A 26,922-nucleotide genomic window follows, 5' to 3' on the forward strand; every position below is an offset into this window, starting at 1 on the left:
TTTGTTAGAAAACTACACACTCCAAAAAAGACATTACGACTCTTTAACAAACACTAAGAAGCACTCTTATTTAAACGGGTCATTTAAATCTTCTCTCCCTTTCCAAACATGGTGTAATCATTTTTCTACACTCTTTGCTGCCTCCCCAATCTCAGTCTCCCCTCTGCTGACTCTCTTCCTAGGTGGCCGCCTGTTAGTTTGGATGCAATTGAAAACCTTATCCAAGAACTAAAACTTGGCAAATCTCCAGGCCCCGATGGACTACCAGCTGAGCTATTTAATCTATACTCTAACTGGTGGAAACAACTTCTGGCTGTCCTTTTTACAGCTATCGACCAATCGGGAATATTCCCTGAATCCTGGTTTAACTCAGTCATTGTGCCTATTTAACAAAAAAGGAGGCTCTAGATCTCCAGAAAATTACCGTCCTAATAGCCTTCTATCTATCGCCAGTATAATGTATGCCAAACATCTAGAACTTAAGCTACTAGATTGGGTGATTTCAAATGACCTAATAGGTCCAGAACAAATTGGCTTTACTAAAAATGGTTCTACTTTAGACCACTGCTTAACCTTTTATTGTCTTGCTGACAAATATCTTCATACAGGTAAGAGGAAACTCTATGCAGCTTTTGTTGATCTCAAGGGTTCATTTGATTCTATTTCCAGGTGTTTACTATGGAGAAAATTGCAATACCTTAATATTGATTCGCACCTATTACTACTCCTAAAGAACCTCCATTCCAACAATACCTGTCAGGTCAAATTTACTGAAAAGGGTCATCTAACCACCCAAATCCCCATCCTGAGAGGAGTTAAACAAGGCTGCGTCCTCCTTGCTCCTCATTTATTGAACCTTTTTTACATGACCTTCCAAAAACCCTAAGACTCAAAAATGGTCATTCCCCCAAACTAGATAAACTGCCAATCCTTCTATATGCTAATGACACCGTCTTGCTTTCCTGTTCCAGAATTCGTCTGAAAAGATATCTGAACACTTTTTATGAATATTGCCAACTCAATGACCTATCGATTAACTTCAAAAAACCCAAAGTGATGGTCTTTGCACAGAAGTGGTCCCCCTTAAACTGGCGTATTGGTGGTCACCAAATTGAACAGGTCAAATAGTTCAAATATTTAGGAAATATTTCGGAAGGTTCAATCCTTCCAACATAATTTGCACTGGACCAAACATAGAAATAGGATTATTTTGCAGGCTAACTGTTCCACTACCCATCTAAACCGGTTTTTCTTCCTTAAAGGTAATCAGTTTGTCCCAGCTGCCTGTCATGTGTTTGACTCAAAAATTCTCCCCCAAATTTTATACAGTATCCCTCTGTGGATCTCACCTTTTAACAAAGGTTACAGTCTGCCTTTTTCCGGCAGATTTTGGGAACTCCAAATTGTGTCCCTTACTCCTTTTTACGTCTCGAAATTGGCCATAATCTTCTCGAAACTAAGGCCTAGATTTCTACCTTGAAATATTGGCTAAAATTGCATTTTAGGGTTCGATCAGATTGGCCTGTTTATTGAGAGACTCTTTCAAATTTAAATGGTTCTCTACCATCCTGACTACACTCCAACGAATTGGCATTGACTACGATTACATCTTATCTCTGAATGAATCTTCCATTATGCGCCAAATTAAACAAAGGCTCCTTGATCAGGAATTCCAAAAAGTCCATCCTATTCTTCCGGCAACTTGCTCTCCCCGTGCTCTTGGTCTCCAAGTGAAGCATGGGAAAATGTCGGCTTATTTCTATAACTTGGCAAATCCCCTTTATCGCAGAGCGTTTTTGCTTGTTCGGCTCAACGCCTTTCCATCCAAAGTACTACAAGGGAGATTTTCCAAGATTCCTTTTGAAAATAGACTATGTCCCTGTGAATTAAACACTCCTGACACCCTGCAGCATATCTTACTGGATTGTCCCTTGTTTATTGTCCAGCAAAGGCATATTATACCTTTTATATCGAAATGGAGAAACCATTCAAAAGACCTGATCTGCCCATTTTTATTGAGTGATAAGGATGCCAATGTCACTTTTTTTATGGCTGGATTTTTGTCTTCAGTTTTTAAACTTAAATTGATTGATGTATCCTGATTATCTCTGTTTATTTTGCTAATCTGCTTTATGCCAATAAAGGCATGCATTGTGTGAGCGTGTCACTGCCACTGCTTCATGGGAGCAGACCCAGAGAGAGATTTTATTGATTTTATTGGATTGTATTAGATTTACAGGCACAGCTGTCTTGGGGCAGCACGCAATTTGAAACCAAGAGTACAATAAAAACAATAAATATAAATTACTTAAAAACTATCAAGAGCAGCAGTTGGCATCCTTTTACTCTCCAGGCCTGATCAAGAGTGGTGGTGGTGGTGGTGGGGGGGGTCCTAGATGTTTCTTGTGGCCTAGCGGAAGAGCTCCATCTGGCAGGCCCTGTGGAACTAACAGAGCTCTGACAGGGTCTGCACCTCTTCTGGGAGCTCGTTCCACAAGACGGCGTCCAGGATCGAAAAGACCCTGGTTGAGGCCTGGCAAACTTCTCTTGGACCAGGCCCACCAGCCTGCTAGAACTGGCAGATCAAAATGGTCTTTGGGGGGCATATTTGGAGAGATGGTCCCTCAGGTCCACTGAGCCTGGACCAAGAATGGCCTTAAAGGTCAAAACCAGCAACTTGAACCTAATCCAGTACTCCGCTGGGAGCCAACGCAGCTGCCTGAGCATGGGATGTATGTGAGCCCTCCAGGGTGCACTAGCAGCTGTGTTTTGCACCAGGTCGAATTTCCAGAATAAGAACAAGGGAAGGTTCGTGTAGAGTGAGTTACAGAAGTCCAGTCTGGAGGGGCCCTTTTAGATATGTGACCTTGTAAATACGTGGGTCACGGGCCCTAATGCCCAATTACAAAATATTATATTTCTCCCTCCTTCTCCCACCATTGGCCTTTCAAAACCTTGCCCCTGAGGCTCAAGGGCCCCCTAGAAACAGTGCTGGGCATAATGTTGGTCAGTTTTGAGCCCCCCCCCCCACACACACACACACACTCACACACAGATATGGAAAATTCTGTGCCTCTGTGTACTTTCTAGTTTGGCCCTCAGTCATGACATGGCTACGAGAAATTGGGCAGGAATGAAGGGCGGGTTCTGAGACAATTTCATTCTGCCACTTTTTTGATTCCCTGCATAAGCTTGAGATGGCGAGCTGAACAGCATTTCTCGAGAAGAGGAAAGAGATCCAAGCAGCTGCCTTCTGCCCATTTGCTTTCCCACCTCTGCCGTGCCGGCTGGAGAGGCCTACCTCCGTGGCTGCTGTGCTGCCCCCCAGATCCCGAGAGACAAAGAGGTTGACGATGGGCCGGCTGATTCTCTGTGTGGCCAGAATTAAGGCCAGAGGCCACCAGAAGCTCAGCATCTTCCGTATCGTTGCATCTCCCTGAAGGGCAGAATGGAGGGACAGTCTGTGATGGGAGCACCAGAGCAGACCCCCCCCCAATCACCAAAGTTGAACGGAAAAGCTTTCTTACTAAAATATAATACGAGCACTTGAGCAAGAAGAAAGAACATGCTCAGCCCCACCCCCTCCCCCTGCACAGAGCCATGGCCAAAGGAAGCAAAGGACTCCTGGCGACACGCCTGCTGCGGGAAAATTACTGCCCTGGGCACTGACCCCACAAGACTCAAGTTCTAGCTGTCAAGCATAGGCAATAGCAGCAACGGTGAGTTTCTTGTGCTGCCAGACATTTATAGAACAAGGTCTTCTGAACCTTCCTTGGCCTCTTCACTCTGCCTGCAGGGCTGGGCTTAGAACTTGAACCCCCAGGCCTTACCATGGGACAGGTTCAGCAGAGAAGACCCGGGGTGGGGGGGTGGGGGCTGTCAGGTACAATTCTGCTGCAACTCACTTAGAAATATTACAGTTGCATTTGTTTATATGGAGACCCAAAGGAGCTTATGACATTTTCCATTTTATCTCCGCATAAGAACCTTGTGAGGCAGCTGGGCAAAGAGGGTGTGGCTGACCCCCAAGGCCCCCACCCCAAGCTTGCAGGGCAGAATGTGGGGATTTGAACCTGGCTCTCCCAGACCCTGACACCACACTGGCTTCTCTTTGCACAAAAGTGAGCACGAATGAAAATAGGATGCAAGGGGCTTGATCCTAGGGGTGGATGGGAAGGGGGCAGAAAGTGGGGACCTATTTGGCAAATAGATTATGCTGAAATCAGTGGGTCTTTCTGCCAAATAATGGATATACAGGATTGTAATGTTAGAGAGACCAATCTATTGCAGTCCTATAAGCAGTCCCTTACCTGGTTGCCGGTGGTTACAAAAGAATACTACTCCTGCTGCAAGTATCTAAGGTACCTCTTTTGAGTTATCTTAAAAATATTGTTCTAGATAAGGACTTGGAACTTATTGGGGGCCTGAGAATTACTGGCCTTATTTGCATCGTTGCATGAAGGAAAAAAGTTGATATCTTTTGAGTTTGATGTTATCTTCTCTCTGTGTGACAATTCTTTCCCAATGGGTCTAGATGGGCGGGGATGCTTGTTCTAGGTGACCAGGGAGGAAAGCCATTGAAAGTGGAAAGAGTTCCCTATTCTCTCTCTCTCTCTCTGTAACAGATTAGTAATTTTGTGTACTTGTTTGCAAGGTGAAATCATCATATAGTTTTGGAATATGCAAAGTCTGCAGAGTATATGATTCAAAGGGTTACAAAGAATATCCTGCAGGGGGCATTGGAGGAGTTGCGTATTTAGCATAGTTAGAATAAGAGCATTCTGATATTTTTCAGGCTCAGTTGGACACTTCCTCCCTGCTTGTCTCCAGCACAATCAGAAGGAAGGCCCAATAAGACTGTGAAAATCTTCTCTCTCCTCCTCTATTCACAAAGTTGTTTCTGTTCATGATAAAGCCATGCTATTCTCTTTGATCCTTGTTCCTTGCCCCTCTTTGCATATTTAAACCCTGCCAACATATTGTTAGAACTATTAATGCCCCAAGACCTACCCCCATCTCCGGACCGCTGCTGTCAGGAATAATGTCATGAATGTTTCTGTAGTAACCCAAGCATAAGGTGGTACATCGGACAAGTGCTCCCATGTATAAGGACAAGATGGGAATGAGGAGAGGCTCTCTGCATTCCAAGTGACTGTGCAGCAAAATGGCAACAAAGACAACCTGCGGAAAGAAGAAAAAGAAGACTAAACCACTGAGAACACGAACAGAGTACGCAAAACAGGATGTACACTTTAGATGCTAATTCAGACCATGAGGTGCACTTTTGTTGCTCTTCAGAGGTGCTGCTGGCTGTTTAATCATTAAGAGAACACCACCAACTCTTCTGGTCCAACCTGCAGTTTTCTCATCCATGTAGGAACAAATGATACTGCCCAGCACAGCATGGAATGTATTAAGAAAGACTTTGTGGGTCTGGAGAAAAACGTAAAGGACCTGGGAGCACAGGTTGTGTTTTCATCAGTCCTTCCTGTAAGTGACCATGGCTTAGGAAGAGTCAATGACTAGCTAAGTCACTGGTGTTGTCGGGAAAGGTTTGGATTTCTGGATCATGGTCAAAGGTGTCAATGTGAGGGGCTACTATCAGGAGATGATGTGCACCTCACAAGGGATGGAAAAGGTATTTTGGGGAGAACCCTTGCACACCTGGCGAAGAGGGCTTTAAACTAGATCCAAAGGGGAAGCAAGACGTAAATTCAGAACCTGGGTGTAAACTGCATGGAGCTTTTATTCCAACCCAAGGTCGATTCAGTCCCAGCCCTCTACACAGAATGCGATTTCCATTTGGATTTGGGGCGATTTAAATTTTCCTTCTGCAGCAAGAAGGATTGATACGGAGTGACCATACCTTTATTGTGCTATATTTTAGAGTGCTCTTAATGCTCAATATCCAGATTGGGAAACCAACCTCTGATAGGCCACACCTGGTCATGTGACAAACTTGCCTTAAAGGAGAAGCCCCTAATATCTCTCAACTTTTGTCGGTCCTGGATTTTTCTTCCCTCCTCTGCCTTTTTCCATCTTCTCCCCCCCCCCTCCAAGAAAAGAAAGAGGCTCCCTGCTCGGCTCCTCTCCCCCCCTTCAAGAACAGAAAGAAAGAGGCTTGGCTCCCCCCCACCTTCTGAACTACCTTAATCACATGCAGAAGACTTTCCTGTTTCAATGGGGAGGGGGAGGGAAGAGGAAGATCAGAGTTCAAAGCGATCTGAATTCAACAGGATTGACAATGGAATAAAGAAAGGAAGTGCAGACTCTGCCCTGGTGTGATGGCAAGAACTGATGATGCAAAACCAAAGCCAAAAAAGGAACACAACACAACTTTAACAGGTTGGCATCTTTTATCAACCATTCCTAGATGTAGAGCTCCACCTTTATTTTCATTGTTGTTGTTAGGTGTGAAGTCGTGTCCGACCCATCGCGACCCCCTGGACGATGATCCTCCAGGCCTTCCTGTCCTCTACCATTCCCCGGAGTCCATTTAAGTTTGCACCTACTGCTTCAGTGACTCCATCCAGCCACCTCATTCTCTGTCGTCCCCTTCTTCTTTTGCCCTCGATCGCTCCCAGCATTAGGCTCTTCTCCAGGGAGTCCTTCCTTCTCATGAGGTGGCCAAAGTATTTGAGTTTCATCTTCAGGATCTGGCCTCCTAAGGAGCAGTCCGGGCTGATCTCCTCTAGGACTGACCAGTTTGTTTCCAAGGGACTCGCAAGGGTCTTCTCCAGCACCAGAGTTCAAAAGCCTCAATTCTTTGATGCTCGGCCTTCCTTATGGTCCAACTTTCACAGCCATACATTGCAACTGGGAAGACCATAGCCTTGACAAGACGCACTTTTGTTGGCAGGGCGATGTCTCTGCTTTCTAGGATGCTGTCTAGATTTGCCATAGCTTTCCTCCCCAGGAGCAAGCATCTTTTAATTTCTTTCCTGCAGTCCCCATCCGCAGTGATCTTGGAGCCCAGGAAAATAAAATCTGTCACTATCTCCATTTCTTCCCCATCTATTTCCCAGGAATTGAGAGGGCTGGATGCCATGATCTTTGTTTTCTTGATGTTGAGTTTCAAGCCAACTTTTGCACTCTCCTCCTTCACCCGCATCAACAGGCTCTTTAGTTCCTCTTCACTTTCTGCCATTAGAGTGGTATCATCTGCATATCTGAGGTTGTTGATATTTCTCCCTCCAATCTTGATCCCAATTTGTGACTCCTCTAATCCTGCCTTTCTCATGATGTGCTCCGCATACAAGTTAAATAAGCAAGGCGACAGTATACAGTCTTGACGAACTCCTTTCTCAATTTTGAAACAATCAGTGATTCCATGCCCGGTTCTCACTGTTGCTTCTTGACCTGCATATAGGTTTCTCAAGAGACAAATAAGATGCTCTGGTATTCCCATCTCTTTAAGAACTTGTGCTCCACACAATCAAAGAGCCTCTTGTGGCGCAGAGTGGTAAGGCAGCCATCTGAAAGCTTTGCCCATAAGGCTGGGAGTTCAATCCCAGCAGCCGGCTCAAGGTCGACTCAGCCTTCCATCCTTCCGAGGTCGGTAAAATGAGTACCCAGCTTGCTGGGGGGTAAACGGTCATGACTGGGGAAGGCACTGGCAAACCACCCCGTATTGAGTCTGCCATGAAAACGCTAGAGGGCGTCACCCCAAGGGTCAGACATGACTCGGTGCTTGCACAGGGGATACCTTTACCTTTACCTTTACACAATCAAAGGCTTTAGCATAGTCAACGAAGCAGAAGTAGACGTTCTTCTGGAACTCCCTAGCTTTCTCCATGATCCAGCGTATGTTGGCAATTTGATCTCTAGTTCTTCTGCCTCTTCAAAATCCTGCCTGTACTTCTGAAAATTCTCGGTCCACATATTGCTGGAACCTAGCTTGTAGGATTTTGAGCATAGGTTTGCTAGTATGAGAAATGGGTGCGATGGTGCGGTAGTTTGAACATTCTTTGGCATTGGAATGTAAACTGACCTTTTCCAATCCTGTGGCCATTGTTGAGTTTTCCAAATTTGCTGGCACATTGAGTGTAGCACTTTTACTGCATTATCTTTTAAGATTTTGAATAGTTCAACTGGAATGCTGTCACCACCACTCGCTTTATTGTTGCTCAGACTTCCTAAGGCCCATTTGACTTCACATTCCAGGATGTCTGGCTCCAGGTCAGTAACTACCCCATTGTGGTCATCAGGGATGTTAAGCTCGCTCTATTTATAGTTCTTCTGTATAATTTTGCCACCTTTTTAAAATCTCTTCTGCTTCTGTGAGGTCCCTACCATTTTGGTCCCTTATCATACCCATCTTTGCATGAAACGTTCTCTTCATATCTCCAATTTTCTTGAAAAGATCTCTGGTCCTCCCCATTCTATTGTTTTGTTCTATTTGTTTGCAGTGTTCATTTAAGAAGGCATTCTTATCTCTTCTACCTATTATCTGGAATTCTGCATTCAGTTGGGCATATCTTTCTCTTTCTCCCTTGCCTTTCACTTCCCTTCTCTCCTTAGCTATTTGTAAACCTTCCCCAGACAGCCATTTTGATTTTTTTTTATTTTCATACAGGAGATCAAAAAATATTTGGGACATGTTAAAGGTAAAATTAACAACAATAACAAAACAGTAACTACTACAATAGATGGAAAGGGTATTGCTCAAGGCTGTTCCCCCTGCGGCCACTGTTCGGTATGTGCTCTGGCATGCAAGAGAAACACATTCCAGAATCAGGCTGGTTATAGAACGTTCCACATAAGACAATTTATAAATTGTTCAAGCAATTATGTCATATATATGATTGAATGTCCCTGCGGAAGACGAAATGTGGGTTGTATATCTAGGACCCTAAAAAAACGGTTATGTGAACATAGGAGCAACATCAGATGCACTTTGTGGAAGCTGGACACACAGAGACGCAGCTGCTATTCTGGGCCGTCAAACAGGTGTCTACATCAGCAGAGATATCATCCAGACTTTTGAGGAAAAGAGAACTCTTATGGATATCCCAGCTGAACTCTTTTACACATGGCCTGAATAAGGAGATGGACTGGATGCTGGCATTTTAATATGTATCAGTGTTGTACAATTGTATTTTAGTTTGCAGCTGGTAGACTTGAAATGGTGTCTTCCCCCTCTTCCCCCCCTTTCCCTCCCCTACACAAACACATCTTTTTGAATCATAGAATCATCTTTAAACCTCCTGCAGCACCACGGGCGCCGTGGACTAAATAAAGCAGTAAGGGCTGGTGGGGAGGAGTTAGGGGGGCACTCCACAGACACTTGCTGATGCAACAACAGCAAGATTACATAAGCCTTACAGATGGACATAAATAGTTTCCTCCCTGTCAGGATCAGTCTCCTGCTCTCTGCCAGGTTTGATTCCACCGAACCTGAGAGACTCCATCTTTGTGTGCTGTGCTCTTGCTGCCTTTCCCACGTTACCAGAAGGCTTATGGCTCTGTAGTATCTCTTTGATCCCCCCCTTCCTTTGATCCCCCCTCTGCTTTCACACTGCATGTTCTCCCTGCTGATACATTGTTGCCAGTGTCCCTTATCTGAAGCCTGGGGCGCCGGCCTGACCAAGGCCGTGCTAGCTCTGGCACCTTGGCAGGAAGCCTGGGATGGCACCTGGGCGAGGAGTGACCCCCTCCCGTTGGGAACGGGTCTGGTTTCGGCAGGAGAATTGTATTGATAACTGCTTGCCTCCCCTTGCAAGGAGGTTCAAAAGCCAAAACAAAAGTCATTTAGGAAATGGAAGCCCTTATTACCAAGGATGAGTATAAACAGATAACCAATAATTGTAGGGAAAACATAGCAAAAAAAGGCTTCTTTAGTTATATTTAAAGTAAGAAAAAGAGTAGGGACTATGTAGGACCACGGCGAGGGCAAGAAAGAGAAATTATAATAGATGATGATGATGATGATGATGATGATGAATAGAGGGCTCTCCTCAGTCTTCTCTTGTGAGGGAAATAGTGCTCAGTGTGGCAAAAATGTATCTCAACGGGAGGACAGGAATGGTGGCCAAGGATCACTGTGGGGGCAGTCCACAAAAACCTAGTTCTTTAAATGAAACAAAGTCTTCTGGGCCAGATGAATTGCGTCCAGGAGTACTAAAAGAAGTTGCAGATGTCATCTCTGAACCTCTGTCCATTATTTTTGACACTTCTTGGAGAACAGGTGAGGTGCCAGACGGTTGGAGGTGGGCAAAGGTTGTCCCCATCTTCAAGAAAGGGAAAATGGAGGATCTGGGTAACTATCGACATGTCAGCTTGACATCTGTAGCTGGCAAAATTTTGGAACAAATCACTTGGTCCTTGAGCAGTTGGAACAGAGAGCTGTGATTTCTAAGACTCAGCACGGGTTTTGCAAGAACAAGTCATGTCAGGCCATCCTTATTTCTTTTTTCAAGAAAGTGACTACCTTGCTGGTTGGAGGAATGCTGTGGGCATAGTTCATTTTGAATTTCAGTATAGCTTTTGATAAGATTCCACATGATATTCTTCTTTACAAGTTTACAAGTTGGTAAAATGTGGTATAGATCCTGATTCTGTCAGTGGATTGGTAACTGGTTGACAGATTGTACCCAAAGGGTACTTGTTAATGTTTCAGCCTTCTTTTGGAGAAGAGGGACAAGTGGAGTATCTCAGGGATCTGTCCTGGGGCCTGTGTGGTTCAACGTATTTATAAATGGTTTCGATGAGGGATTAGAGGGGATACTTATTAAATTTACAGACGATACTAAACTGGGAGGGGTAGCAAACACAACAGTAGACAGAATCAGAATACAGGATGATCTTGATAGGCTTGAGAAGTGGGCTAAACTGAATAAAATGAAGTTCAATAGGGACAGATGTAACATTCTGCATTTAGGTAGGAAAAACCATATATACCAATATAGGAAGGGGGAGAATTGTCTTGGCAGTAGTATGTACAAAAAGAATCAAGGAAACTTAGTAGACCATACATTGAACACAAGTCAACAGTGTGATTCAGAGGCTAAGAAGGCAAATGGGATTTTGAGCTGTATCAAGTGGAGTATCGTGTCCAGATCACGGGAAGTGATGGTACCGCTTTACTCTGCTCTGGTTCAGCCTCACTTGAAGTACTGTGTTCAGCTTTGGACACTCCAGTTGAAGAGGGATGTAGACAAACTGGAATGTGTCCAGAGGAGGGCAACAAAGATGGTGAGGACTTTGGAGACAAAGACATATGAAGAAAGGTTGGGTGAGCTTGGTCTGTTTAGCCTAGAGAGGAGACAACTGAAAGGGGATTTGATAACCATCTTCAAGTATTTAAAAGGCTGCCACATGGAGCAGATTGAACAGAGTTGTTCTCTCTTGCCCCGGAGGGACAGACCAGAACCAATGGGATGAAATTAATGCAAAAGAAATTCCGCTTAAACATTCAGAAGAAGTTCCTGACAGAATGGTTTCTCAGTGGAACAGACTTCCTCAGGAGGTGCTGGGTTCTTCATCTTTGGAAATTTTTAAACAGGCTGGAGAGCCATCTGACGGAGAGGCTGATTCTGTGAAGGTTCAAGGGGGTGGCAGGTGACAGTGGATGATCAACAGGGATGTGAGTGTCCTGCCTAGTGCAGGTGGTTGTACTAGATGACCCAGGAGGTCCCTTCCAACTCTATGATTCTGTGATTTTAAGGAGGAGCAAGCTTCAGTTTGCCAAGGCCAAATGCGTGGGAAGGAAATTCCCTTCAGCCCGGGAATTAATGCCTGGGTGTTCTTTAGGGCTGTGTGCGGGCCATTCTAGGCTGACGCATGCAGTGCAGCGCCGCAGACAGAGAGGGGAGGCGCCAATGGGTCAGTTAGCGCACGGACGCAGGCACAGAGCTCTGCACCGGTGTTTGTGTGCTGACCGGCGTGTCAACACCCGTGCCTCCCCCCCCCCCCATGGCACAGTGCTGGCTGTGTTGGTGCAGGCTTAGAACGGCCGCTTCAGACTCCACTTCTCACAACCCTAATCTTCATGCTGCCCTGCCTAAGGAAACACCTTGGAGGGAAGTTTTAGGAGAGGTTGCCAAACTGGCTACCCTGAGAATCAGAATAACTTCACTGGAGCTATTCAAGATGGAGTTCTTGCACCAGGCATTTGGTTAAGGCTTGGCAAGGTCATCAGGTTGGAACATCAGGGGCCCGATGTACGAGCCCTATGCTCAGCATTCACACAGGTCCTTTAGCTGTGAACAGCCAGATTTACCATCCTTCCAGGTTAAAACTACTCAAAGGTGAAGAAGAAAACCTAAAACAGTTTGACTCTTAACATCTTTGGCTTCTCGACTGACTCATGCCTTTTTACATGACTTTAATGGAGCTACGAGGAATCCGGACACAGCTGGGCTTGTGAACAAGTCTGCTGAGACTTCCGGAATCAAAAGCGGCCGGTTTTTATGGGAGCTTTAAAAGCCTGTGCTGTAGCCAATGCCACGCATTCCCCCCCCCCAGCCAAGTTCCTATTGCCCGTGCCTCGTGCTCTGATTGAACAGCCCCACTAACATCGGCAGGCATCCAGGGGGCTGCTTAGGTTCATGGCGCCAACAACAGAGAAACTAATGACGTGGGGAAAAACAGAATGCATGGATGTGCTAAAACTGCTCTGAGAGAAAATTCGTGCAGCCCTGCTCAAGCCGACGGATTCCTTTTCAGGAGATGGTGGCCGCGCACACAGGGGCACTTCCAGCAAGCTGCTTTATAGCATGGCAAGTGAGAAAAGCCACCCCAAAGGGACTGTTACCTCACAGCTATACCAGGAAAGGAAGAGAGAAACTCCAAAGGATAAGAGAATATTTAAAAAGACAAAATCAAGAGTGGGTTTAATGTTCTCTTGGTTCACCAGCCTCATTACCCAACCTCTTTTGGTAGCAGGAGTTCCTCCATTAACACAAATAGCTGGGTGTCGTCAGTGTCCCGAGGGCATCCCAGCCGGAAGCTCTGGATCATCTGGGCAAGGGGCCGCCAACAGACATCCCATCGCATCGGGGAGCGTATGCCTCCTTGCAGGATCCCACAGTTAAATGCTGGGACATGCTTCTCCCTACTGCCACCCTCTACCTCGGACTGTGGAGACAGGACTCCAGCCTTTCAAGACTCTGTCTCTAACCCCTGGGTCAACTAGGTGGTCAGGCAGAAGTCTGTGGCCAACTGTGTTGAACACCATTGTCAGATCTAATGAAAGCAACAGCACCGACCCATCTAGGTCCAGCTTCCTCTGAAGACAGTCTGCCAGGGTAGCCAGAGCTGTAGCCACCGCATGGCCAGTCGGAAATGGGGCTGGGAGGGGTCAAGGGCTGAAGTTTCCACCAAGAAAACCAGGAGCTCTCCTGCCACCCCCCGTTCAACTATATGACCCAGGACCACTAGATGCAAAACTGGGCGGTAGCTGGCCGGGTCAGTGGGATCCAGCTCTTGTTTTTTCAGCAAAGAACTCACCACAGCCCCCGTCAGTGTCTCCGGGAAGGTCCAGGAGGATATCAGGGACAGTATGATAATGTCCCAGACATCCCGGACATCCTAACTGCCAGATTTTACCATCCATGAGGGACACAGGCCAAGAGGACACATGGTTGGACAGACAGCTGCCAGGGCCAAGGGGAGCAGGGCCAAGGGGAGCAGACTGAAGTGGTCCAAAGTAGGACTCTGAGATGAGGAGGCTCTGCTTCACTTTCTGTCTCAAAGCTAATGGAGAGGTCCTGGTGGAGCAACAAGATTTTCTCAGCAAAATTTTCTCAGCAAAAGCCTCACAGCTAATATCCAATTTCAAACTTTGGGATTATCCTAAGGATGTGTCATAGAATCATCACAACAACGCCCGCAGCACCGCGGGCGCTGCGGACTAAATAATTCAGTAAAGGGTTCTGGGGCGGGATGTGTCCGGGATGAGGAAGGGTCTGGTCTGCCGCAGCCCTTTCCACCACCTTCCCCAGAAACACTAAATGTGCAACTGGTCAGTAGCTAGCAGGGTCCCCCCCATGTCCAGCGATGGTTTCTTAAGGAGAGGCCCAACCACTGCCTCCTTGAGCAGCTCAGGGAACTCCCAGTTTGCAGGGAGCAGTTAATAATATCCCTGAGCTGATCACCTATCCGACTCTCGCCCCCCTTAAGGAGCCAAGAGGGACAGGGGTCAAGAGGGCAAGTGGTCGCCCTCACCTTCCCCAGCAGCCTGTCCACTTCGGGTAAAGAGAGCTACCTGAAGCCTTCAAATCTCCCCTCCAAAGGCGGCCAACAGGCCTCCAATTCCTTTACTATATTAACCGTAGCAGGAAGGTCACGGGGGAGCGACAGGACATTATCCTTGTCAATGGTGTTTCATCAGACTGGAGAGAAGTGAGTAGTGGGGTACCTCAGGGCTCGGTGCTCGGCCCGGTACTTTTTAACATATTTATTAATGATCTAGATGAGGGGGTGGAGGGACTAATCATCAAGTTTGCAGATGACACCAAATTGGGAGGACTGGCAAATACTCCGGAAGATAGAGACAGAGTTCAACGAGATCTGAACACAATGGAAAAATGGGCAAATGAGAACAAGATGCAATTTAATAAAGATAAGTGTAAAGTTCTGCATCTGGGTCAGAAAAATGAAAAGCATGCCTACTGGATGGGGGATACGCTTCTAGGTAACACTGTGTGTGAACGAGACCTTGGGGTACTTGTGGATTGTAAACTAAACATGAGCAGGCAGTGTGATGCAGCGGTAAAAAAGGCAAATGCCATTTTGGGCTGTATCAACAGGGGCATCACATCAAAATCACAAGGTCACGGGGGAGTGACAGGACATTATCCGCAAAATAGCTCACTACTGCCTCACCACCCAGTTCCAGTGGCCTACCATTTTGGCGCCCCTCCTGGAGGGCAGCAAGAGAGCGAACTACCCTAAATAACTGAGCCGGGCAAGAGCTTGCGGATGCAATTTCTGCAGCAAATAAATCACGTTTTGCCACTTTCACTGCCATCTCCTACGCCCTCATAAGCACGTGATCAGATGTTCTTGCAGCCTCGTCATGAGACTTCCGCCACTCTCACTCTAGTCATCTCACGTCTCTCTTCTCCCAGAGCTCCCCCGTATACCAGGGCGGAGAGGACGTCTAGGAGCAATCTCGTGTATGGCAGCTGTCAGACAGGACTGCCTGTCCTACACCAAGGCTAGCAACAAGGTGCTAGGAGGCATCATGTCCCACTGAGCATTCTGGCAACCAATAGGATCCATGAGTCTCCGCGGATGGGCAGAAATACACCCCCCGCTCAATACTGTGGCCTCTGGAGTGACCTCTGGTGGCTCACCAGGAGGGGCAGCCGTTATGGCCGCGACACACAGATGATGAAGAGAGGGCTGAACGGCTTAAGTCCTCTTTCTCCTCAGTCTTGTCTTGTGAGAGAAATAGTGCTCAGTGTAGCAAAAACGTAACACAACACGGAGGACGGGAATGGTGGCCTAGGATCACTGTTGGAACAGTCCATAAACACCTAGTTTTTTAAAATGAAACAAAGTCTTCTGGGCCAAGAAGATGCTGAACCATTAACCATACCTTCCGGGCATGATTTGTCAACCAGTTATTGATCCACCTGACAGAATTAGGATCCATGCCGCATTTTAGCAACTTGTCAACAAGAATATCGTGGGACCTTATCAAAAGCTTTACTGAAATCTAGATAAACTATGTCCACGGAATTCCCCTGATCCAGCAAAGTAGTCACTTTCTTGAAAAAAGAGATAAGGTTGGTCTGACATGACTTGTTCTTGCGAAACCCATGCTGAATCTTAGAAATCACAGCTCTCAGTTCCAGCTGCTCAAGGACCGAGTGTTTGATTATTTGTTCCAAAATTTTGCCAGCTACAGATGTCAAGCTTATGGCTCGATAATTACCCGGATGCTTCTTTTCCCCTTTTTTGAAGATGGGGACAACCTTTGCCCACCTCCAATCATCTGGCACCTCACCTGGTCTCCAAGAAGTGTCAAAAATAATGGGCAGAGGTTCAGAGAGGACATCTGAAAGTTCTTTTAGTACCCTTGGATGCAGTTCATCTGGCCCAGAAGACTTTATTTCATTTTTAAAAACTAGGTGTTTATGGACTGTTCCAACAGTGATCACTGTTGCTAGCTGGATCGAGGCAGGTCGGCCGTGCTAGATCTGCTAGATCTGTCAGCCACATTTGACGTGGTCAACCATGAACTGCTGGCACACCGCCTCGCCAGGACCGGGATACGGGGCACAGATTTGAGCTGGATACGCTCCTTCCTCCACAACCGGATACAGAGGGTAGCAGTGGGGGAAGAGTTATCAGGCCCTTATCAGCTCCCTCAGGGCTCGGTGCTCTCCCCCACACTATTTAACATCTTTATACACCCTCTGGCCCAGCTGCTACGGAGTTTTGGGCTGGGCTGGGCTGGGCTGAATGGCTCAAGCAGTCACCTGAAACTCAACCCCTCCAAGATGGAGGTCCTGTGGTTGGGACGTAGGGGGCAGAGCAGGAAGTGAATTTACCCTCTCTGGCGGGGACGCAACTTGAGATCACGTCCCAGGCCAGGAATCTGGGGGTGCCCATTGATGCCTCATTAATATTTGAGGCACAGGTCAAGAGGGTACAGGTCAAGAGGGTAGCTAGCCAGGCATTTTCCCATCTTCGCCAGGCCCAGCTACTAGCACCCTATATGTCCTCCAAACACCTGGCCACAGTGATTCATGTTATGGTCATCTCCAGAACAGATTTCTGTAACTCGCTCTACGCTGGCCTGCCTTTGAGCTTGCTTTAGAAACTGCAGCTGATGCAAAATGCAGCTGCTAGGGTCCTCACAGGTACACTGTGGAGGGCCCACATCCAGCCAGTGCTGAGGCAGCTGCATTGGTTGCCAGTTGTTCTCTGGATCAGGTTCAAGATTCTGGTTTTGATCTTTAAGGCCATACGTGGTCTGGGCCCAGCACATCTGAGGGACCTCCTGTCGCCCTATGCCCCCCGCAGGGCTTTACGCCCTACAGGTACTAACGTATTGGTCATTCCTGGCCCCAGGGAGGTTCGCCTGGCCTTGACCAGGGCTAGGGCCTTCTTGGTCCTGGCCTTGACCTGGTGGAATGACCTCCCAGAGGATCTGCGGCCCCTGCAGGAGATTTCAGCGTTCAGCAGGGCCTGCAAAACGGAACTCTTCCGCCAGGCCTATGGTTGAGGCTGGGCAGCAAGGAAGATCTGGCCCCCCTACAGGAGTGGTGGCAGTGAATTCTACCTGCGCCCTCTGTGCACCCTTCCCCCCCCATAGAAGATAGGACTGGGAGGTTTTTAGGACTGGGAGGAGTTCTTTTCGCCGCAGCATCTGTGTTTTTATGGGGTTGATTGTATTGTTGGTTTTATGTCGGTTTTACAGGGTTTGTATTGGGGTTTTTATTTGAATGTTGTAACCCACCTGAAGCCTTCAGGGGGAGTGAAAGATCAGATCAGCTGTCAGCATGCTGTCAGTCCCAATGGAGTGCATCTGAGGGTCCTTCCTCAGACGGGAACTAGGCCCAGCTGCAAGCCCTTGGGCTAAAGGCTACTCCAACAGCCTTGGTGTACTTTAGGAGAGGCTTGAGGCAAGTCTCTCTGTAGGTGCAACATGTGCATTCCCTGCCTGTTTGCCTGGACACTCGGTGTTCTCTTTCACAACATGAAACTCTGCTTGATTGATTCCTCATTCCTAACTTTGGCTTGACTTTTGACTCCGTTCCTGGTTCCTCAGCCAGGCTTGTTCCTTGACTCCGTTCCTGGCTCTTGACTCTGAGCCTAGCTTTGGACACAACCCTCCAGCTACCTCAGCATGGTATGGACCTGGCATTGCACAAGACCAATGTTGGAGCGGGGATATTCTTCCTTAGCCCACTACTGGCATCCTTAGGAATGGGCTGGAGGTTAGAAGTGTATGAGTGTTACCATATCTCATATTTCTTCCTTCCTGCCACCACCTCCCACCATCATAATTTCCTCATCCCCCAATCATTGGGACCCCCAGCTCTTGGCAGGTCTCACTGCTGTGTATGTTGTTCCTTATCTGTTCCAATCCCTGCTCCTCCCCCATAACATTTTATCTCAATTACTCCCTCTTCCCACCAGAACAATACAATTCAGTGTAATCCTAATAATACACAACAGTAACATTCTGAATTCTGATGAAGCTGGCCTAAACCATGCTGCTGTCCCTCTCAACCACAAGCAGAGGCTGCACATTAATCGGCAAACTCTGCATGTCCCAAGTCCTAGTGTGGATTACATTTAGCCAGGCCTAATCTGCAGTGGAAATACTAGCTGGGCTCCTTACCTGAGCAATGACATCTGAGATGGAGGCACATCCCACTAGGAAACTGTATTTGTGCTTCAGCAGAATGCCTGCATGAGTCCAAGCCTGAACAGGAGAGAAGAATGAAACCAGTAAGATTGACCAGAACGGATGACTTTAAACCCAAGATGGCCACAGAAAACAGCGGAAGGTGGCAGGGCTGTGTGAACTCCCTGCCCTGCTCACGTGAAGCCACCTTGCAGAACCAAGACTGTTTACTCCTGGCGGGCAACATCGCCCTCGTCTCGGACAGAGGCCTGCCAAGCTGCTTCCTACCCGACCCTCTCTCCTGGAGGCGCCAGGGACCGGATCTGAAGCCTCCTCTGTGCCAAGCAGATTCTCTGCCACGAGCCAGGGCTTGACTTTTGCCAGCCCCCACTGAATGCTGCACCAAGATAACTCAAGCACAATTATTTTATCTAAGATAAGAAGGGAGGAAAGACTTCAGTGTAACTGTAGTTCTCAAACGTAATATGCAAAGCACTTGGGAAGGCCAAGGACATTCTGTGACTTCATGCAGCTGCACCCAAGAATGAGGAGAGCAGCCCAAGTCCCTGCGATGCACACTCACTCACCATGGCGTCCATAAAAGGGAAGGCGGCAAGATACAGGAAGGCCTTGCGTGTCTTGCTTCCCACCGATTCATCAACATGGTGCAACTTGTTGATAATGTAGTATCCCAAATCACTGTATGCTGCAGAAATAATGGGGATTCATTAATCTGGGGTCTTTTTTTAACCATCGTGTATTTATGTCACACACACACACATCCTCTAAGTGCCCAGGTGGGCCGAGGGCTGAGGGCTCCTTTCTTTTCCGGCCATTAGAAATCCTGCTTCCGTCAAGTGGGATCGCTGCCCCGTGTTTTTGACTGCCGTTCCCCTCCTGTGCATTTCTGCGGAGGCCCTGCCTCCCCCCCCCCCCCCCCCGCTCTCGTCCATGGCCTTTCCTTCAGGGATGGCACCAGAAAAACATAGGTTGGAGGGGGGTTGGATCCAGGTTTCGGGGAGGGCATAATTATCCGTATTTTGGGTGATCTGGGTACTAAATAATACTTTGATATCTGGATTTGGGTTTTCTTTTTTTTTTTGGGGGGGGGGGGTGATTCCAAAATTGTTTAGGTCTATTATTTAGGAATCTTTCTGGAGAAAAGAGAGGCAGGACTTTTTTTTTTTGAGAAATGGTACCAAGACTGCAGAAAAATTAGTGCTGCCTCTCCCCTCAGCAGCCCCCAAGCTTGAAGTGAATTGGACCATGAGGTGCCTGAGGAATGTGTCCCCCCGCCATTCTCCAGGGCTACCTATGGGGAAGAAATTCCTGCTTCCTCCAGGGTCAATGCAGAGGAGCGAGCAAACCCTGGGAAAAAGCCTCCCAACACAAACAGGACCAAGAAGCACAATGCAACCAGACTCAAACTGGAGAGCCCCAGCAGAACCAACCTGGCAAACTCCCCTAATTTGGGATCCGTTTTGCCTGTGAGAGCTGCCTCCCTCCCTCCTCCCCCCCGCCTGGGAGAACCCGCAAAAAAGCAGACTCAAGTCTGGGGCACAATTCCAAAACATATTTCCAAACATTCCTAAATATTCCCAGGAATATTCAAGATTGGAATACTGGTCTTGAGGAGGGGCCTTTAACGAGCATCCAGATCCAGAATAGCCCTCGAAATTTGGGGTCCTATTTTTGGACCAGATATAACCGAGCCCCCGTTCCCACTTTCCCTTTTGCAGGCCCCTTTTTCACACCACAAGTGTCTCTTTTCCTCTTCTGCTTCGTGCCTGAATTTCTTCCGGCCAGAGTCAAAGTCCAGAGGGAAGGAACAAGGATTGAAAAGGACAAAGAGCCTACAGGGATCTTCAGGGCATTCCGATTCTGCCGGGTAATCATTCGGCATAAGAGCCAGCCTGGTGTCGCGGTTAAGAGCAGCAGCCTCTAACCTGGAGAAACTGGGCTTGGGCCAGTCACAGTTCTCCCAGAGCTCTCTCAGTCTCACCTCCCTCCCAGGGTGTCTGTTGTGGGGAGAGGAAGGGAAGGAATTGGATGTTGCCTTGAGACTCCTTTGGGTAGTAAAAAGCAGGGTACAAAAACACATTTAATTAAATACTCGTGCATAAGCAGAAAGCGGTGGCAGAAAGCTATTTTAACGTAACCCACAGAGACATTTTGTTTGAGATCAGCAGCTTGTTGGGTCCCATGAACTGCATAGCTGTATCTTCTAACAGAGCAACCCGGGAGGCCGGGAGGCTCCTTAAGGGCTGGTGCAGAGTTGCACACGCACACGCACACGCATGCACAGCAGGGCCCACACCCGAGTGTCTGGCCCAGGGGCGGCTTGGTATCAGCCCAATCCCTGTGTGCTAAGCCTATTTCCGCCCTACGTTCTGTGGAATACTGACGCATTCGCTTACTGAAGCACTCTGTGCCCACCAGGGAAATCAGCGCCAGCCAGAATCATTACAATCTGGGATTGTGAGCTGTAATAACAAGCTGTTTTCCGTCCCCCCTTTGCTTTAGGATGCTCTGGGCTGATCCTGCGTTGAGCAGGGGGTTGATGGCCTGTATGGCCCCTTCCAACTCTATGGTTCTATGTTTCTATAAAGAACAAAAGTATAGCTCTAGCCAGTGGCCTTGGAGGTTTATTCTATTTTCTTGGCAATTTTGCAGAATGTGTTTATGAACTCAAACAAATCTCCAGGCTAACCTTTGGAGGATTACGCTCAATCCACCTGCCATTATTGAAAGAATCTTGATTAGGCTATTGCTGTTTGCTTTCAAAGTCTTTATCAAGTAACCAAAGAGCACCCAATACTTCTGAACTGGCTCTGGACAAACGTCGTCATGGGTCCTCACAGACATTCCACACCCAAATCGGACAAGCGGCTGCTGCAAGCTGAGCTGGGAAGGAGGCGGGAGGTGAGAGGGGCCAGCCCCACGGGAGCTTCCCTGGCCTGCACTGACCTAGCCGGGGGGGGGGGGGAGGGGGTCCCGCAGAGGATCCTGTTAAACGCACAGTGGAGGCCAGATGGGACATGAAGACCAAGCCTCTGTGGCCACCGTTCCCCCTGCCCCATTTCTGAGAAGGAAGCCCTCGAGGAGCACATCGCCCCCAGCAGCAGAGGTTGCCGTGTCATGGAAAGCTTGCGCTGAGGGTGCCACTCTCCGGCAAGGCTTAAGAAGAGGCAAGAATGCATCACTACAGCGATCTTAATGATAAGGGAGGGGGACCTGCATCATCCTAAGACGAGGGTGAAGCTCAGAATCCAACTTTGAGTGTCATGCTGCCAAAACACCAAATTGGGACTTAGGGCAGATTTGCACATTACCATACCTATGTTGCCACCATTTGCATAGATGAGTAATTTATAAAATGAGAGTCTACCTACCAGGCCCACCCAAAGGAGAGGATTGGTCACAACCGTAAGCCAGAACAGTGGCTCTCAGCCTGTGGGGCACCCACTCCTGGTGGGACACAGCCCATGGCGATGGGGGACACAGGGCTACTAAGGACTCACTCTCCCACAAACCTCAGGTCTACCTGACAAGGTGACCTATGCAATTCTTTAATGTTCTGAACACTTGCTGTAAATAGAAAGATCATGGCTGTGACTCCTGGAGTAGGATTTCCCCCTCTGGCAGCAGCCTGAAACACACACAGACACACACAGCTGAAACCCAATTCTTGGAGGAGCCAACGGAGGAGCACATACAGCTGGCTACCCCAGGAGGGGATGTGGGAGAAAGATGCTCTCTGCATGCACAACATGAGTCTGGATCCAGGCTGACAACAGAATTCCTGCACAGCTATAAATGTCCTTCCTGAAAAAACACACAGCTCCTGTTTATCTCGTGGTGGGGCTCAGATTCTTTGAAAGAGCAGCTGGTGGGATATAAAACGCAAAAGCACGAGGACCCCTGAGAGGGAGGCCTGTTGGCAGCAGAAGCTTGCTTCCATTCCCATTTCCCTGCTGCGGCTGAAGCTCAGAGCCCCCCAGCCTCCCTCTCGCCAGCCCCACAAGTGCCACAGCAGGCAGGAGCTGATGCAGGCCAGCCAGGAAAGGAAGGCAGGTGGGGAATCCTCCAGGCAGCCCAGGATGTAGCAGGGGGAGGCGCCAGGAGGCAAACAGGAGGGAGTGTGGGTCCCTGGGGGAGGAGCCAGTCCGTCCTTCCAGCAAGACCAGCCCCCAGGCCTGTGGGAAGCAGCAGGGCCTCAGGTCCAGCCTTTAAACAGGCCGTCCATGGGTGGGCCAGAGAGGAAGAGCCAGACTACCCCCCCCCACCAAGGCTTGCAGGTAAAGGAGGAGGGCAGCTAGAGAGAGGGGACAAGGCTGAAGCCAGCCCCCCGTCCCTCATGAGGCTCCTCTTAGGGCAGCACCAGGGCTCAACCCACCGGCAGGGAAGCCTGACAGCTGGCCTTGTTCGTTTTGCAAAGCGGGGCATAGTCCAGGCAGGTGCTGACGTGGACACGGAGAATGAACACATTCTCCTTTCAGAATCACATTCAGAATTGCCAAATACATTTTGAACATTCTGGCACCTCAGCACATGCCCTGGGGAACATGAGGAAACCAAGTTATTCTGAAGGTGCTCCTCAGCACCTGCAAAGGAGGTTCCACTCTGACAAATGCTGTTTGAGACTAACTCGAGGCAAGGCGAGAGGCCATCTGTCTGTCTCCAAACATGAAGGCCTCTTCTAGAAAACGATCTTTTGTTCTGCCCAGTAAAGGTGCCTCCAAGCAGACCCAAGCGCTCAGAGCCCACCAGGGACCCCGCTCACATGGAATGCTTTTTCCTGAGTTTCCACTTTGTAGAATGAATCTGCAGAGAAAATGTTCATTGCTTTCTGCTCCATAATGTTGGGTTGGGTTTCTGACTCCAGGGGCTTTTCCTGGATTCCTGCCAACCTGTCCTTGTTCTGCGGCGCTGCTCATGAGCCAGTCAAGACTTGGATCAGGGGCTCATGACCTGGAGGAGCCTCTCAGCAACGGACACCGTTTCAGGGGGCCACATCCTACATCCTACGCAGCCCAGCCCCAGGACCTTAGCCGGTGCCTTAAAGCCCTGAGTGAACATCTACCTAAGAGGGGATCAGTCGGCTGGTCTATGCGGGCAGTCGCTGACCAGGCATGGGCCGGAGGGCTTACCGATCAGTGTGTGAAAGACAGCAGCCACAGCACCAGCTACAACCATGCACAGAACTGCTTTGGTTCTGTCTCTTTTGCTGTTAACAAACACCAGCCCCACATTTTTAAAGTCACTCATTGGACCGGTGAAGAACTTCATGAGGGAGTAAGCCAATCCATAGCTGGCGAGCATTTCTACAGCATCTTCCTTGACGGCTGCAATGCCTCTGTTCAAGGCCTGGGGATCAAAAGCAGAGAAAAATAAAGTGTAAGGAATGGCAGGAATTTTCAAAAAATCAAATTGACAGAAAACACTACTCTACTGCGCTATGGATACATGCATGTCTGATAAAACTAACAGCCCTTATATAGTTTTAAATTTATCAGGGCCGCAGAAATGTATCTTGTTTTGATACCACCTTTCCATCCCACTTAGCAACAATCCCCCCCCCAAAAAAAAACTTTAAAAATAAATTTATAACATGGAAGAAGGGTCAATGAGAACCAGTGAGGGAATGCCAAACAAAACCTTGGGCATTTCCGCACCCGGGGGCTGGTCTTGCTGGAAGGGCGGACTGGCTCCTCCCCCAGGGACCCCCGCTCCCTCCTGTTTGCCTCAAAGGGCAAGCTGAATATTCCTGCCCCTGCACATGACGTTGCCCACATCCAGCTGACAGCTCGCTACATACTCCATTTTAAAGCGCTTCTTTGGGAATCGCATAAAGTGAATTCACCACCCCAAAAAGCGCTAGCAACTGGAGAGCAACCAGCAGAGGGAAGGTGTGGAGGCTCAAACGCGCTAAAGACACCTGCCTCATCCCACTCTTGCACCTGCCTTCCTCTCCCTTGTTCCCGGGGATGGGAATGTCTTTTTAAAAATGGTGACATGCCTGGAGCAACGAATAGGCGGACACGTGTGTAGGCGATGCCAGAAATAAAATATTTTATTCAACAAAGCGTGCGTCTTGAAAGTTTTCTCCCCCTCTCCCCCCCTGCAAAATCAGGAACGACATTAATTTTTTAATTTATCAAAGGGTAAATCAGCTCGACTTCCTTGTATTTGGGAAAGGGGGGGGTGCACGCCCTCTCGGCGGAGGGTAAACATGTGACAGTCCCTGCTCTGTGAGGGAGGGACAGAAAAAAAACTGTCAGAGGGAGAAAGCCGGAAGGGGGAGGCGGCAGCAGTGAGGGAAGAGCGCAAGAGAGCAACTGCGGCTCCGGCACCAGCAGAGCCCGTGTGGAAAGCATGGTGGGCAACTTCCCCAGCCTGGTCCAAAAATACTGAAAAAAGAAAATCAGATTGCTGCAAGGCCTTCAAAGGAAACCCCACAGGGAGTGGTCCCCTCTCCAATCTTGTTTAACATCTTCATGCGCCCTCTTGCCCAATTGGTGCGGAGGTTTAGGCTGGGATGCCATCAATACTCAGATGACACCCAGCTCTTCCTCCTGGTGGAGGGCTGCCCCGACTCCCCCCCCCCCAATCCTTAGCCAGCTGCCTGGAAGCAGTGATGAGATGGCTCAAGCAGGGGGGCCTGAAGCTCAGTCCTTCTGAAACGGAGGTCCTGTGCCTGGGCAGGAAAGGTCCAAGCAAGGAAACACGACTGCTGATCCTGGATGGCTGCAAATGTCAGTGGCTCACTCTGCCAGGAGCCTGGGCATAATCCTGGATGCCTCCCTCTCCACGGAGGCACAGATGGCAAGAGTAGCTGGGCCTCCATCTATCACCTGCGCCAAGCCAAACTCCTAGCTTAGTCTGAGGCAGAGCGCTTGCACTCGAAAGCTCACGCCTTGAATAAATCTTGGTTAGTCTTAAAGGTGCCGCTGCACTCTGATTTTATTGTGCTACTTCAGACCATCATGGCTACTCATTTGAATCTATCCTAGCGTTATAGTAGGAGGAAAGATTGTTGCCCTCCTCCGGACACGCTCCAGTCTGTCTACATCCCCCTTCAACTGGGGTGTCCAAAACTGAACACAGGACTCCCAGTGAGGCCGAACCAGAGCAGAGTACAGCGGTACCATCACCTCCCGTGATCTGGACACAATACTCCGTTTGATACAGCCCAAAATCCCATTTGCCTTTTTAGCCACTGAGTCACACTGCTGACTCATATGTGCTTTACTCTGCTCTGGTTCTGTGAGAAACCACTCTGTCAGGAACTTCTTCCTCCAATTTAGATGGAATAGAATCATAGAATCATAGAGTTGGAAGGGGCCATACAGGCCATCTAGTCCAACCCCCTGCTCAACGCAGGATCAGCCCTAAGCATCCTAAAGCATCCAAGAAAAGTGTGTATCCAACCTTTGCTTGAAGAGTGCCAGTGAGGGGGAGCTCACCACCTCCTTAGGCAGCCTATTCCACTGCTGAACTACTCTGACTGTGAAAAACTTTTTCCTGATATCTAGCCTATATCATTGTACTTGTAGTTTAAACCCATTACTGCGCGTCCTTTCTTCTGCAGCCAATGGGAAGAAGAAGAAGAAGAAGAAGAGTTGGTTCTTATATGCCGCTTTTCCGTACCCAAAGGAGGCTCAAAGCGGCTTACAGTCGCCTTCCCATTCCTCTCCCCACAACAGACACCCTGTGGGGTGGATGAGGCTGAGGGAGCCCTAATATCACTGCTCGGTCAGAACAGTTTTATCAGTGCCGTGGCAAGCCCAAGGTCACCCTGCTGGTTGCATGGGGGGGAGCGCAGAATCGAACCTGGCATGCCAGATTAGAAGTCCGCACTCCTAACCACTACACCAAACTGGCTCTCACCAAACTGGAACAGCATCCTGCCCTCCTCCAAGTGACAACCTTTCAAATACTTAAAGAGGGCTATTGTTGTACTTGTAGTTGTAATTGTAGTTTAAACCCACTACTGCGTGTCCTCTCCTCTGCAGCCAACAGAAACAGCATCCTGCCCTCCTCCAAGTGACAACCTCTCAAATACTTAAAGAGGGCTATCATGTCCCCTCTCAACCTCCTTTTCTCCAGGCTGAACATTCCCAAGTCCCTCAACCTATCTTCATAGGGCTTGGTCCCTACGGGATTTCTTTTGAATTAATTTCAGCCCATTGGTTCTGGTCCATCCCTCATATGTGCAGGTGTTTGTCTCTTGTGGCCCTTCCTCGCATTCCCAGGGAATTACTGATCACCCCTGTGGGATGGTAGGTGAATCCCCTCCAGGGCAGGCTGGATTCTGGAGGTTTTTAGTGGGGGGAATCACTTGGGCATGAAATTGGGGTCATTGGGTGGGCAGGTAGTTGTGAGTTCCTGCATTGTGCTGGGGGTTGGACTAGATGACCGTGGAGGTCATTTCCAACTTTATGATTCTATGACCTCAGCACTCTTGAGAAAGGTACTAGGAAGTGATATTATAAAACAATAATAATTTAATTCTTCCAAAACACTTAAAAATTCCCACTTCCTTCTCTTCAGCTTTGTCTGTCCATTCAGTTGAAGAATTGCAGAAGGAAAAAGGAACATTGTACTGAGAATCT

General features: G+C 48.4%; 1 protein-coding gene across 2 annotated transcripts in view; it reads right to left on the reverse strand.

Annotated features, from left to right (window-relative positions):
• The window catches only part of ANKH (ANKH inorganic pyrophosphate transport regulator), a 141,850-nt gene that overhangs the window by 43,097 nt on the left and 71,831 nt on the right, over positions 1–26,922 (reverse strand). For both annotated transcript variants that reach the window (XM_077353333.1, XM_077353334.1), the window contains 5 exons: positions 23,458–23,674; positions 18,895–19,013; positions 18,302–18,385; positions 5,011–5,181; positions 3,302–3,436 (listed from right to left, as the gene is read on the reverse strand). In XM_077353333.1, the coding sequence (XP_077209448.1) occupies positions 3,302–3,436; positions 5,011–5,181; positions 18,302–18,385; positions 18,895–19,013; positions 23,458–23,674 (726 nt within the window). The remainder of the gene's footprint in view (positions 1–3,301; positions 3,437–5,010; positions 5,182–18,301; positions 18,386–18,894; positions 19,014–23,457; positions 23,675–26,922) is intronic.

Source organism: Paroedura picta, chromosome 9 (genome assembly GCF_049243985.1).
Source record: "Paroedura picta isolate Pp20150507F chromosome 9, Ppicta_v3.0, whole genome shotgun sequence".
Classification (NCBI taxonomy): Eukaryota; Metazoa; Chordata; class Lepidosauria; order Squamata; family Gekkonidae; genus Paroedura; species Paroedura picta.